General features: G+C 36.5%; 1 protein-coding gene across 3 annotated transcripts in view; it reads right to left on the bottom strand.

Moving 5' to 3' along the window:
• Positions 1–15387, bottom strand: part of LOC117405819 (vang-like protein 1) — a 32463-nt gene extending 17076 nt beyond the window's left edge. Inside the window, exons 1-2 of one of the 3 annotated variants that reach the window (XM_034923372.2) lie at positions 15198–15387; positions 3606–3870 (exon numbers count right to left, since the gene is read on the bottom strand). In XM_034923372.2, coding sequence (XP_034779263.1) covers positions 3606–3676 — 71 coding nt within the window. In that variant the 5' untranslated portion in view covers positions 3677–3870; positions 15198–15387. Of the gene's footprint in view, positions 1–3605; positions 3871–7691; positions 7712–14603; positions 14624–15197 lie in introns of those variants that run through there. The other 2 variants (XM_059029978.1, XM_059029977.1) reach the window with 2 other exon arrangements.
• Between the last annotated feature and the right edge of the window lie 561 nt (positions 15388–15948).

Below are 15948 nucleotides of genomic sequence, written 5' to 3'. Positions count from 1 at the left end.
ATACATGTGACTGTTTACAGTTACACACAAATGCAATTAGGCTGCCACCCCGACCCCAACGATAAGCTGAGTTCACTCTTGGGTACTGCTGTATGATCAGAACCTCTACACGAGCAATACTGAGCACAACTTGAATTAAAAAAATAAATAAACATCTCCAAAAACATTTGCAATACAATATCTGGTATTCATGTCAATTCTTAAGGGAGTTACACAGTACCATGTCAAACATGGCTATAGCACTGCAATACAAAAAAAACATGCCTCTACCCTAAATTTGTACTAAACTGAATAAACAAACAGCACTACCCCAAACAGCAAGCAGGAGCTATTTATTAACTGGAAACCAAGAGAACACAAAAATACCAAACCCAACCTGCTATAGTACTGTACCTTTCCACTCTCAGTGGGCAGCCAACAGGTTTTCAGATAAGATCAACTTTTAGCCTCTACCATTTATCATTTCCAGATTGAATTTCATGATATATAAAAAAAAAATATTAAAAGCAGTAACACTAAGTCCTGTTTGCTTCTGAGCAATAGTGCATTAAATTAAGTTGTGTTTAAAATAGGTCTGTGCCACACAGAAAAAGAGAAATCCTAATTAAAATAGAAGATGAAGATTAACCACATATTGTACTGTGGCACAGAAATGTTGTGTGTCTTTAATTCAAATCTTTTCCAATGGTTTGAAAAATGTACAACCCAAAGAACCCCATCCTCCCAATTTACATTTCCTTCCTCCCTCAAATACAAACTAACAATATTGTTATAGACCCCATTAGTTCTTCAAATTATTGGTTAATTTAAGTTTCCTATTAATAACAGTCAGAGAAATATGAAGATACTATATATATATATATATATATATATATATATATATATATATATATATATATATATACACACACACACATACATATACATCACATAATCAAAGAAACTACAAAATGACACCACAAAATTCTACCTGAAGCCATAATAGTAGTACAGTATTGCATGTTGGATTTCAAAATGTCACACTTTTCAATTTTTTGTCAGTTTTTTATTAAGTATATGGAAAACTACAAAGCGGTATGTAATTCAATATGTTAACGGAACATTATTCAGCAGGTTTCAACTGACTTTATGAAGTAAAATGTGTTAATTCTATAGGGTGATGCAAAACTATTCGCCATAGCTGCAAAGAGGTTTGTTGACATAAGATCATAGTGGTTGCTGATCACTTCCTACATTACATCACTATTCCAACAGATTTAGAGTGGTATTTGGTCTGGAAGACCCTCAGAATGGCTCAGGATTAAATGGGTTTAGAGAAGGACTCAATCCTACAGGGGTTACGTGGAGTCAGACTCAGCACTTTGGTTTCTATCCCAGGTGAACACAAAATGAACCAAACCATCTGAAGGAACACTGTCTGCATCAGCAAGTTATTGCAGCAGCAGCAGCTTGACAGTGCAAACCATACAAACAGAAATGCGATAATAAAAGATAACTGGGCCAAAATGAAATAAGAAATATTAACAAGTAAAAGGAAGCCCCCAAAAATGCTTGGCATTGGTTGCTCAGAAAATAACACCACAATAAGATTATATTGTGAGAAAGGCAGTAGCATACAATCACATCTTTCCACTTGTCTTATATAAAAACAAGCTTTCTTCTAAAGAGGTGTGCCATTTGGAAAAGTCATGCTTATTGGAAAAAGTAATCTTAATAACATTGATGCCAGAAACTGGCTGCCCAATAAGATTTGTGTGGCTCTGTTCCTGAGCATTTCACACCCAGTTATTTAATGTGTTTATCAGACTGTTCTACTTGTGGATATTTATTACATGTATGGTGCCACCAGAGAAATAATATATTATTATTATTATTATTATTATTATTATTATTTATTTCTCAGCAGACTATAGTATGCAAATAAGGCAACCAATACTTACCAATGGTACAATCACAGGGAGCACAATTTAAAACATTAGTGTCGATAAACCAGTGTGCCAGTATTACCATACAACAGCACAAATAGGTGCAGGCGTGGTTTTCTGTGAAAATGAATTTACTACTTTAGGTTTCTAATACTGAGGTTTGTGGCTATACAGAATTTGTATAAACACACTTTTAGTGGTGTGGCCCATTAAACAAACTGTACAGCACTTGGAGCACAGCAGTGCAAGGATACTAAATCCTTCAAAGAAGCTTATCTCCTTAGCATTCCAAGCATTGACTAATCACGACATTAAATGAGCAGTTACCATATGGTCAGAGCTCATTTAAAGGGTTAAAGGGTTAAAAGTCCCTGTCCATTGACAATGGGGTGCCCTTGAAAAGCATCAATAGAAATCTTGGAAAAATTAAGTTTCTCCACCAGCCTCCCAATTTACTAACATTCCAATACAACAGAAATGGATGAAGGCTTTTGGATTCATGCCAAGAACTGGTTAAACCCAGGGCATTAATTTTCCTTTCATCATCCTCTATGGCTTGATGTGCCAATTGGTCTTGCATGCCAACTTTAAAAGTATGTAATACTGGCAGACAGCCGTCTGGATCTCAAAACACCCCCTTTTAAGTGGCATTCCTGGGCAGTGGTCTGATTCCGCTACAGGATTCGAGTTTACCAAAGTACATTCCTGCAACAGCAGCACAAGTGCTGATTAGAGAAGATCCCAAACCTGATACAGGCTCTCTTCAGACACTACTGCTGCTAAAGAACCCCTGAACTGACCTGAAGAAAACATGTCAAAACATAGTCTGACGAAGGAAAATGAGTTATAGGAGATACATGAGCAACAACTGGTGCTCATAACAAGGGAGGCAGCAGAATGAAAGCAAGTTCACAAGGAGTGGCCCAGGGCTCTTGTCAGACCAGACCATAGGGTGAACTGGAGTGAGATTGTATAGCATGGTCAAAAAGTGACACAGTATCGACATACCAAGTGATTAACTGGGCACTCAAGAATCAGTATATCTAATACATACACGTTATCTATATGGGATATGTAAGGAAAGAGTTAAGTGCAATAATGTGTCTGCTTTGAAGACAATTAATTATTTAGAGAATACTGCAAGGCCATACTGATGCTGCAATAAAATAGGGCGATGGCCTTTGCAAAAGGAGGACACTTTGAAATTAAATATTTACTCCTGCTTTCAAATGATATTTTTTCTTTCTATGCTGTAAAATTTGCACATTGAGACTACCGAGGGACAAGGAGCCCAAAAGTTTTATTTTTATGTTCTAAATGCACGTATGCAAATTATATTTCAGAATTAATTTGCCAAACATTATTTTGCAATGCATCATTCTCATATTACGAACAATGACTAAAACGATTCTTGTTCTTAAAAAAAAAAAAAACTGATTGCAAAGAACACTAACAGCATTTCCTAATTTTTGTGATGAAGTCGTTTAAAGTCAATGCATTTCATAACTTATACATGACCACTTAAAACAGAACACCCAGACTGCTCCTTCACCACTTGTTTCTAGATAGACAGTTTTATTCCAGGGTAACACACAGCAGACTGATAATGACAGACAAATTGCAAGCCCCAGAATATTGTATTACTCTAACAGCCCTGGAGATTGGGTGGAAGGCCCTTACCCATGCCGGTGAGAGCCCCTGGAGCGGCTGGAGTAGTGGGAATATTCGGAGTAGGTGGACTCTGTATCCATGGCAACGGAATCCTGCCCCACTGAGTGATGGCGGGACCTCTGCAGGTTGCTAATTTTGGTGCTGGGCAGGCACAGTGGGAGCTTGTGTCCAGTCTTGTCCAGACAGCGTGGCTCAGTCAGCAGGTTAGAGGTTGCATACTGTGAGGCGTCTATTTTGAAGCCTACCTGGGGTATCCACCAAATGAAACATGAAGCTGTAGAGAAAAAAAATAAAATAAAGATAAAAGACACAATTAGAGAACCTTATACTAGTCACTGCATTTCCTCAGAGAATAGGGCTTGTACAACAAGGAACTTCACTTACAAGAAAACCTTTTTGGCACCGCTAGCGATTCGTTCACAACTGATACAGTACTGTTATTAACCTGATAACTCATCATCACCAAACTTAAATTCAAATGGTTTATTCAATCTTTTCAAATGGGACTTGTCATCGCGAGAGTGAGTGTCTCGAGGCACGCCGATTGGTTTATCCAATCTTTCTAGAACTGCTGTCATATCATTGCCTCGTTTTGTATTCTGACTTCCATTAGAGCACCTCATCGATACAAAATGGCATGTAAACAAACGCTGAAACGTGCTGCTGTTTCTCTTGCTACAAGAAGTTGTAATACTGTATTACCCCATTTTACTGCTAGGATGACAAGTGTGTAGTGAAACAAACTTCTGTCACAATTAAAGTGGCTGTTATCTTAAACTCTGAATTTATTAATATACTAGTTTGCTTCTTGAACTATAACACAGCTCAAATATGTCAATTTATGGTTGAAAGTAGTAGCAGAAACATCGCTTATAGATCAACATGTTGGCAAATACCATTGAAACCAATGATGACATAAATAATATTAGTTGAAACACTTGTCCATTTGACTTGTTTCTTGTAGTTTTAGAACAGTTGGGGACTGTAAACAAACAACTATGCTTTCTGATAATGTTCAAGAGGCTAAACTGCCCCAAAAGAAAGTGCCTAACCTACCGAGCTGCTCACCTTAAATCTGGATGACAGCGAGCAAGTCACTTCAACTTGGTGGGTATAGTATCTCTACTATTGTACTAGAGGGTCAATCCAGCACCTTTTGCAGAAATTGTGTACTTCTAGTAATGTGCAGATTCATCCACTGAAATATATTGTCTTGTGTATTCCAAGGACAAAAAGTACAGTAAATGCGACTCAAAATGATATGGAGAGAATGCTCAACAAATCTACATGGGAGTACTTTCCTTATTTCACGAATGAGGATGGGCAAATCTCAGACAAAAGCTGACTACACTTTAAAAAGGTAGTTTTCGGGGCCCTCGTTAAAAAAAAAAAAAAAAAGGAGGCCCATATATGCAGATCTTTTCGGTATGTCATAAAGTTTTTATTTTTTTGTCATTGTAACTTTTAGTGCTATGCCTATGACCCATACGGTTTGTCGTTTTGCTGTTGGTCTGCTTCTTTTGTGCTGGCAGATTCCTTTGTTTTAAAAGGGGAAATCAGGCAGGGAGGTCTCATAAAAGGTTCTCAAGTCTTTCTTTGAGCTTCCTACTTAGAATGCACTGTATTTGTGGTGCTTGTTCTGTTAGCAGATTATAAAGCTAAAATAAAGAGAAATGGACCTCACACTGTGACAATCTATATAACAATGGTATCACCTTTTATCAAACAATAGGCAGTGGAACCTGCTGAACCCTCACTTCTTTAAGGATTCATACCAACAAGTCAGGATCATAGGCAGAGACACTGCAATCAGTGGTGGAACAGGAAAGGAAGGAAGGAATGTGCTTTCATAATCACAGCAGGACAAACCAAGGCAAAGGCGGCCAGTTCTTGAACCTTTGAAGCATGATTATGCTATACCAGTACCATGCTGTTGCAATGCTACAAAGCAGTGTATACAATTTAGAGTGGGTTTTAAAAATGTTTTATGGTTTTTTTTTAATCTGCTAAGCTATAATAATGTGTCCTGTTATTAACCATTTCATATATAATTTCTTTTGAGAACAAATTTCAGATCAAAAGGTATACCCGTTCTCACTTCATATAACTTAATGTAGTCTATATAATATCTGTTAGTGACCCTTTACAGGTTGTGTTAATGTTTTGCAGTCTGAAAGGCCCTATGCCCCGATTAATAAAACGGTAGTACAGAACCTAGGACTGTCAATATGGAACTGCAGACACACTAACAGTAGTTAAACTGTTTTAGGGAGGATCTTCAGAACAGTTACTACCAGGGATCCTAGGAATCCGTTTGTTGCGGAATAACACGGAAAAACGCAGATTTCCTACGATAACACGGAAAAATACAGATTTTGAAGATTTTTTAGTTTTACACTTGGGGAGGGGCAAAAAACATGCAAGGCTTTTTTTTAGTTTGTTTGATAATAACCAAATCAATACACATATAATATCTAAAACATTAACACAGGCTACTTTGCTTTAAATATACGTAAACATACCTATCTAATAAAACTGCTTCCGGTATTCAAGTTCAGTTTACTTCAGTATTCAGAGCTGTTCAAAGATGTCGAAAACAATAAAAATCACCCCTAAAGATCGGGTCAACGGGTTTGGCAAGGACGAATTTCACGTCAATGGTAATGTGCTGTTTTGTACTTTATGTAGCAAGGCTGTAGATTACACTCGCAGGCAGACCATTGTAGAACACATGGGAAGCGCTAAACATAAATTCTATGAAAGGAAACGTAAACAAGATGAGGCTGAAACAGCAGTTGAACTAACATGAGAATATATATATATATATATATATATATATATATATATATATATATATATATATATATATATATATATATATATATATTTTAAACCACACAGGGAACCATTTATAATATTTGAAGTAAAAAAAAAAGGTTGTTTTATTGATTAATGGCACTGGTAAGCTTGTAACTTGCTTAGAATTTGAAAGTGTAACCATTTTTTGTTTCATTTATTTATTTATTTAGTAGACACATTTATCCAAAGCGACTTACACGGGTTACAATGTAATACAAGGTTACAGTTCAAGAATAATTAAAGTTATAAACTAAAATACAAAATAAAAGAGACACAACAAGTGTAACAAGGGCAACAATAAATATTTCCTGTGTCAACTGTTACCCAATAGTACTGTTTGTGTGTCTTATAATTAGGGCTTCTGTTTTTGAGGTTTTATTAATTGTATTTTTCGGTGCTTATTTTGAGCTGTTTGAGTTTTGTTTTTTTTCGGGGGTTTCGTTTTTGATACACTGTATGAAATTAGTGTTTTCGGTTACTTTCCAAAATGCTTGAGCGTTTTTTTTGTGTCAAAATATGTGTTTTAACTCGACAGTACTTGCACACTTAAGTTGTATCTTCTTTCCTTTGCTGTCTTCCACAATGAAATCACTATGGTCACGGGCACATTCTTCTGGGATTTTTGTGTGTAGGCATTTTTGTACATTTCACCACAATTCCGTACCTTAACTGTAATACAGCTTTAAATCCCGCTAGCAAGCCTCAATCCTGATTGTAATCTTGTTTTAAATCTTGCAAGTGGAGTCTCAAATAGAAATGTAGGAATGTGCTGTCACTCAGTAGTTGGAGCGGGTTTAAAGTATTCAGAACAAATCAATGATAGATACAAGTCAGGAAGGCGGGACATTGCCGAGCAGCACTGGGAAATGTATCTATTAATATTTTTGTAGTAAGTTTTACTTTTTTAACGCCTCGAATCGTGTTTTTTTTTAAGTTGAGCACAGATACTGTACTGCTGATTAGAGTGTGATCCTGAAGCCACTTCACTAATCTTGTTCATTTCTTCACTTTTACAAGAGATTATTAAATTTATTTTCTGAATGAGCAGTTTCTATTTGGTAGAAATTAAGGACCGCCTCTAGAAACAATTTATTAAACTGGAATCTGTGGCATCACGTCAAATGTGTGTAAACCATTGCCGAGTGTAAAATAAAATACATGTACACACACACACAGTAGTACCACATTCTGCACAGTTTGGCAGAGACTACAACTAATATTTATATATACAAATACCTCAATTTGGCCTTCTATTCAGCAAACTTCATCCATAATGCAAACAAGTGGTGTTGTCAAACTGGACCTGGTTTACTGTACCTTAAAAGCAAGATAAACACTGTCTGACCAAGAGATATGCATCCTCCAGAGAGCCACTTACTGTAGTGGTTTCTCATACCTGCATTAGAAAAATGCAACCAGGACCTGGCTGACCACTTTGTTTCAGCTGAAGCCATTTGAGGATCATTTTCAGGAATTGGTTTCAAAACAGATTTTTGTTTTTTTAATTATCATGTACATAATGTATTTGGGCTTGTAGATTTCCGGATTCAATTAGTTTTGATTTAATATTAAATTCCAAAATCATTTAAATTCTAAATATTCTCGCAAAAATACATCCACTTATGTGCCAGAAAATACTTGATATAGTATGGAAGATGCGTCATGCATTAATGATGCCCTCTAAATAATAAATACAAGGAATTTCCAACTAAAACGATGTAATCAAATCTACTAGTTTAAGGAGGCAGTTCTGACCTTTACAGGGACTAAAGGTGTATGTACCGTATTCTTCACATTTCCAAAAGAGCTGGGTGACTGATTTACGAGTGTGTTTGTCCCTGGCCAAGAGAACACAGGAGCCTGCTTTTCAAGTTCCCGGTAACTGAAGTAATGCAAGAACAATCGCAACCCTGTCGTTTATAACGAGGCTTTGTGAATACCGGACGTGGCTGTCTATAGGCTGGGAGGGTTTTTTTTTTTTCTGTGAGCTAAACTGTAGGCATTTATTTTCCATGGTAACTGGAGAGCAATTGGCTGGCAAGGGATTGTCTAATTTTGAAATGCATATCCTTGCAGAATCGATTTACTGTACTGCAAGGGTTAATGTACTCCACACATTTTCTGACTGCTAAATTACAGCAGGGCATTTCATCTTAAAGAATATCTTTGTGCATTGAGCGTCACAATCAGGGTTGGAATCAATTCCTGTTTTTCAATTCCGATTCCACTTCCAATTCCTTTTAAATTCCCAATTCCATTCCTTTTAAATTCCCAATTCCAATTCCTTCAAAGGAATTGTAATTTATATTTTAGAGATATAATTGTTATGATTGCTCAACTGCTTTCATTTTAAGCTAATTTAAATGGACAAATCAGTGACTTCAATTTAAGTAATTTGTTGCCACTATGAGAAGCTCATTTTAACAAAGAATACTGCTAACTGAAATTTTGATCAAGGATGTGTCGAAATTGATTAAAAGGGAATGGGAATTTTAATTGTGGATTGATTTAAAAAAAAAAAAAAAAAAAGGAACTGGAAATTAAATTTGAATTGTAAAACAGGAATTGACCCAACCCTGGTTGAACAGTGAAAGATACAGTATCCCTGAAAATCAAAGTATATTTTTTGTCCAGCTGCGAGGTATTGTGCATGTGACTTACAAAATGTCAAAAGGTCACACAATCACAATGAACAGGAGGATTATTAATGTTTTTATGGCACTGGCATGTTTTCACCAGATTAGATTTATTAGAGATGCAGAGGCTTTATTCAGGGTTTAGCAGTAATGGGATTGCAAAAATAAATATGTGCAAAATTATTCACCATGTCTGTGATTTCTCCAGTGAAGGCTAGCGGTTTGTTTTTGTGATGATTTCAGTGAAAAATAAAACAGAACAGACTATAGCTTTTCCCACGCTGCCGTATCAACATGCCTCAAGCCTGCCCTTCAAGGACCACCCATCAAGAGATGAGAGTCTAGTAGTCTCCACTCATGATAAACCCTTGGCCTGTTAGATTGCCTGCAGAGGTAACAATTAGTGCTAATAGCAGTAGTGTTTTTCTTTTCTAAGATGTTAACGTCCTGTCAATTATATACTGAGCTGAGATGACTAGGGCAAATTTCACTAATGAGTAGGCACCCAAAATCAGATCGAAATTACTTTCAACCACTCATGACCTCTGGGCTGAAACTGAGCAAAGGGCATAGAGATAAGCCACTAAGCTTTAGAGGAACACTGCAGCTTTATTATCAATTGCTATAATGGAAACATGCAGCACTACAGTCAATGGAAACTCAGCAAATTAATAATAAAACAGATGGAAATGGAAATACAGTGACGCCCTTTACAGTACATAGCAGTTTGGGCTGTTCCAGGTTTAACTGCAAGCTCAAAAAAACAAATCAACTATGTAACTGATCTAATGATGCAGAGGTTTATTGAGGAGTAAGACGTGGGATAAAAAGGTAGAGCGAGTTTTAAAACATACAGTAGCAGGCATTATTGTTGTACTGAAAAGAGTGACAAATCAACAGACTTGCGGACACAGGTGAAGATTATCAGATACTGGATCTTACGTCGAGATTTTCTAGCAGTAGAACAAAAGTAAAAAAATAAAATAAAAATGGTTTAGTTGCGAGCGTCCTCACTAAGCTTGCCTGCTCCACACAAACCCAGCATACGATACACAGTGGAACCTCTTCTAAACAAGAATTCTCGGAAATCCATCATGTGTAAATAAAAACAAAGCAGATTAAAAACTGCATGGCTGAGTAGAATGGAGTCATGCTGGTATACCAGCAATGGCCAACATTTTAAGCCCTGGGTGCCAATTAAGATCACTAAGTGGCTACGGTTGCCAAGTGTCATTCCAGAACTTTAATCTTCAGCCAATAATTGTGCTGCAGGCAAGAAAAAGAAAGATGTGCTGCAATTAATGAACATTTGGATCATCACTGGAATCAAAACAGCAGTTTGGATGGAGTTGTCTCTTGATAACTGACTGAACAATAATCCTGTGCTGTACATGCTTCCAACTGAAACAAAAACAGATAGTAACAGACACTGCAGCAGCCTTACTCATGGCTACCATACTCAAATTCCTCTTAACTGTGTCAATGTAGCAACACTGGTGGCAACTAAGAAGTAAGACCCACCTGATGACTAGCTATGTCACCTGATGACTAGCTATAGCAGGCATAAAGGTTCACCCCTTCCTTGATTTAATAATGTATGTATACAAATAAACCTAGGCTATATATATATATATATATCTTTTTTTTTTTTTTTGGTGAAAACCACATACCACGAGTACATTTTTTTTTTCCTCAGTAAATAAAATAATTTAGTGCTGAAATCAAGTAATTGGATTTTCAAATACGCGTTTGGAGGTAAACATAACAAGGATTGTGTTCATCAATAGACATTTGTTACTGTTTATCAGAAAACACAATGCTTCTTCAAAGTGTGGTAAACATATCTCTTCTTTATTTTAAGCTAATTCAGTCACCCTTTCACTTTCAGATTGAATTACTAACAAGCATTTGAACACAAAGTATTTAAATCTCTGACGAATTAATCCAATGCACAGTATGTAATAGCATGGATGTGATATTAGTGTCACTTTATAAATATTATTCACAAAACACACATACTAAAAGCTAATCAAGTATGCGGTAACATGAGTGAGGGGAGCAGAAAGAAGAAACTGAAATGCAAACCTTTATAAAAAAAAAAATAATTAAAATAAATAAATAATTGCATATATATAGTCAAACTATAAAAGAGCCAGGGAGTACAGGACAAGCAAAAACTGAGTTGTTGCACTTTTTACACATTTGTATTCTGCAAAAAACACAAAGAAAACACATTTTCCACATACAGTACCAATCTGCCTTACAAACAGGCTTATATTAAACAATAAAGCTCTGGTTGTCATGCCTGCTCTCTCTAAATACTGCATAGCTCTCTCAAGAGCTGACAGCTCTAGGTTTCAGAAGTGTTGCAGAGGCTGTGTTCCTCAGGTAGATACTGGTTGCAGATACTGTTTTTGCAGACTTCCATGCACCTTATGTTGGTTCAATAGGCTTCCCTATTTATCCAAACCAGTCTAGGCAGTCCACCCACTGCTGATTGGGCTTCAAAACATGAATTCTCACCCAACCAGAATATGTTTGTGTTTAACTCAGCATGTGCACATCTGAGATGTCCCATCATACAATGTCCTGTTTTATTTGATATGTTGGACTGCTTCAACAGGGAACATACACTGTATATCACACTGTATTATACCCTTTCAAAATAATTGTCAAAAAATTATATACATGAAGAAGCGACAGTACTGCATTATTTATTAGCCAAGACACAGCCAGTCAGATTCTACAAATAATCACATTCGGTGACAGGACTTAAGGCTGTGGCGATGCCTAATTTTTCACTATCAATATATATAATTCTCCAAAAAAGCTGATGCATCGATTCATCAGCGTTATGAAAGGGTAAAAAAAACCCTGCAGAACAGCAATAATCTGTGGAGGTCCCATGTAGTGCACCAGCAGAACAGGGTTTTAGCTGTGAGAACAGAGGGCAGACCAGCAAACGCTGTCGTTTACGTGAGGTTCAGCTAAAACATGACAATTTCAAAGAAAGCTCCTGAGAATTATTAAGACTTTGATTTGGAAAGAGCATGAGTAATTTGACTTGGGTGCTAAAAGAAAAATTATAATAACTTTTAAACAGCAAAACTGTAAATAGTTCTGATGTTGGCAGCTACTCGCAGAGACATTGGTACATGTTCTACAATACTGATTTTTACGTCGTGAATGGGGGGGTGCGGGAGATTTTCAAAATAAATCGTTTTATGTCTATTTCTACTATCAGTACCGTTATTTATACTGTGTTCCGTTTTGCATGTTAACTTCGTTAATCTGAAACAGTTACACTGGAAAAAAATAATATAACTATGTTGATGTAAAAACACTGATGTTATGGTTGAAAACGCAGATTTTGAGATGGTATGCTTTTTACAAATGCACATTTTTAAAGGCTAGCGCGACCTCTGCATCTCATTAAGTGGAGGCTGTGTGGTCCAGTGGTTAAAGAAACAGGCTTGTAACCAGGAGATCCCCGGTTCAAATCCCACCTCAGCCACTGACTCATTGTGTGACCCTGAGCAAGTCACTTAATCTCCTTGTGCTCCGTCTTTCAGGTGAGACGTAGTTGTAAGTGACTCTGCAGCTGATGCATAGTTCACACACCCTAGTCTCTGTAAGTCGCCTTGGATAAAGGCGTCTGCTAAATAAACAAATAATAATTAAGTGGTCATGCAAATTAGTTGTGTTACCGGAGTATCCCAAACATCACTTTCTTTACTTTTCTTTCTTGCCGTCTTACTTTAGAAAATAATTGTCAAACATCGAAAGGCTTTGTCGCTCGGTCGATACAGTATTTGTAATTCTAGCACACGCTCTTAACTGTTACTTTGAAGACTCTGGCACAGATACCATCAGTAAACTCACAGGGGGCGGGGCAGGGGGGAGAAGATGAGCTCAGTCACATGCAGATTCAGAGAGTCAGACCTGAGAAGGTCTGTGCTTAATGCAAAAAATAATTGCAGATACCAAATTTAAATAATATATATATATATATATATATATATATATATATATATATATATATATATATATTCCTGTGTTAAAACCCTTTACACAAAAACGATGCACTGGCTTGGCTATCGATAGTTGTCAAACTATATAATGCATCGATATATCACCTCAGCCTTCAGGACGTATCACATAGCTAGAGACTGTACTTTACACCAGGGCTTAAAGGAATGCGTTATGAAGATAGGCTGAAAAAACGAAATATATTTAGCACAGAAAAAAAAGTTGTGGGGGGGGAGACCGATGTCTTTGAAATCTTAAAAGGCGTTGTCATAGTTAACTTTAACCAAATACTGAACAGAAACGAGGACCAGAGGAAACAGTTGGGAATTAAGAGCAGGTAGACTTAAGAAAGAGGGAAGGAGACACTGCTTCACACAGTGGTGAGGGTATGGAATGGGTTATCTAATCATGTTGCTGAAGCAGAATAACTTGGATATTTTATAACCCAACACGAAAGTTTTGATATCAGCTACACTACTAGGAACCAGACAAGCTAAAACAGGCTAATTTCTCTCATTCCTAAATTTTCTTAAATTCAAGAAAGGAAATAAAGCTACCAAACCCCAAAAACACGAGCATTCAATAAATATTGGATAGAAACTGTAAACTGGTTTATTTTTTTGCTCCACATTTAAAATATTGTTTCACCAAGACAAGTTGCACATAAGATAGAGCTTAAAAAGACCACTTGCAAACTTCCAGTTCTACCAGTCAAATGTTTCAACATAGTTCTTGATTCACATTCCATAGCTACCTACTCTAGTTGTGCCAGTACTGCACAGTTTTGTTAAACCCAGTCAGTGATCTGTATTTCTACATTTCTGCTTGTTCTAAAAAATAAAAAGAAAACCAGCCCTGATTTATCAAGGTTTTCCCACCATTTTTTTGTGTGAGGTAAAATCAAACTGTGTAAAAAAAACAATTAGGCCTACAAATAAAAGTACAAATACAGTACACAAAGTGTTACATTTACTTTTTTCTGTTGGCCTTCAAACCACGGAGTACAGTAGCCACAGCTTTGTTACTTTCTTAGCGTTCTGTATACATTTCCGCGCTATGACAATCATAAGCGTCTAACTTATTATCCTACACATCAAAGAGATACAGTATTTCCTTCATGCTTCTTTAGGCATCTGTGGAAGTACAGTTAAGCAAGCCTGTGAGTATAACAAGGTGTTGGCTTTTGAAGAAAAACTTTCATCCCATAAAGAAGAAAATCGGTCTGCTTTTAGAACACTGTTTTATGACAGGCTACCGTCGCTTTCTACATTTCTTGAAAAAACACTGTCAAAAACTGAATGTTCATCATTTTCACCTCGCTGCCCAACGCTTTTTAATTGCCTTCCTTCCTACCAGCAGTGAGCTCCGAGACGGACATTAGCAGGAAACTCCCCGGTTCTTTTTTGGCCTAGCTATAGTATCAATGTATCGTTACCGACATGGAAACCACCAACAGTTATATTTTAAAGAAATTAGATGTCACCTGAACCCCAGCATAGCAATGCGATGAGGCGAAGCTGTCAAGCTGAATACAGCGGAACGAAGGGGCCTTTTCTGACTTGATTTAAAGAAAAACACACGGTGTCGTTACATGCAAAAAAGCAATTGCTTGCAGAAAACCAATGAATGAATATATATATATATATATATATATATATATATATATATATATATATATATATATAGGTGGATTAAACGTAAAATATAAGTTTAATGTAGGGCTACTGTACTGTGACTGAAGCTCACAAGCAGGAAAGGCCTTTTCCAATGTACACGGTGTTGCTGTAGTTACATGAGAATGTTAAGCAACCATTCTGCAATAACTCAAAACAATTGCACTACGCGGCACATATAAAAAAGCAACGATTCAAAACCAATAATTGCTATAAAGGATTTTAAATAGCTATACTATAATAGGGTAAAAAGCAGCCCAGCCCACACACCGCAGATCAAACAGGAATATGTAAGTTTAACCCTCAAGCATATGCAACTACAGAAATAATAATTATAACAAAAAACAGTGTTTTGTGGAGCTGAAGATTACATTTAGCGCTAACACACGAAAACAGAAACTCACCTTTTTATGTAAACAACAAACACCAGTCCAGGACTTTATCTCTGTAAAATACACATACATTAAGCAGCTGGGGACACAGAAACTAACCCGGATAGAAACCGCAGGGATCGATTTTACACAGAAAATAGCAGGGGGCAGCACCAGTAACACAAAACGTGAGAAAAAGGTGTAGTGCTATTATGGCACAGTAGGGGGAGGTGTGTCGAGGTATTTCACAGAATAGTTTCGATGTTACGAGAAAATGTTACAGCTTTAAGAAAAATCCAAAATGCAACATGTAATGTACAGTATAATAGTTTCTGGTCTCATCTAAAATAATTAATATGTTTGTAAAATAAAATAAAACAGCTATCTTTTTATAAAATTACAGTCAGAAAAAAACTCACATCTTACTAATAAAATATTATTGTTTCTCATTTAAGTTTTACATTTTCAGCCATATCCTACAGTAAAATGTATTATTTAATGTATTATTTAACCAGAAAAGAAACATATTATGCCTAGCCTGCAAAGGCAAATAGACTAGTATTTGTCTTTTAGTAGATCTACATGGTCACTAAGAGGTTATAAAGGATTTGGCCACTTATAAAGTGGCCACAATGTGTCACATGGTCAGTCAAGTGTTACAGAACTCCCAAGTGGTTTCAGACAAGCCTTGTTATAAAACATAGGGATCAGATTATTCTACTTAAATCTTTAGGTAAACTAGGGGACCTTGCTGGCTGAGTAGTTTCTATGCTGGGTTTGTTTG

Source organism: Acipenser ruthenus, chromosome 9 (genome assembly GCF_902713425.1).
Source record: "Acipenser ruthenus chromosome 9, fAciRut3.2 maternal haplotype, whole genome shotgun sequence".
Classification (NCBI taxonomy): domain Eukaryota; kingdom Metazoa; phylum Chordata; class Actinopteri; order Acipenseriformes; family Acipenseridae; genus Acipenser; species Acipenser ruthenus.
The sequence above is the reverse complement of the archived record's forward strand: the minus strand, read 5'-3'. Positions and strand labels throughout refer to the sequence as shown.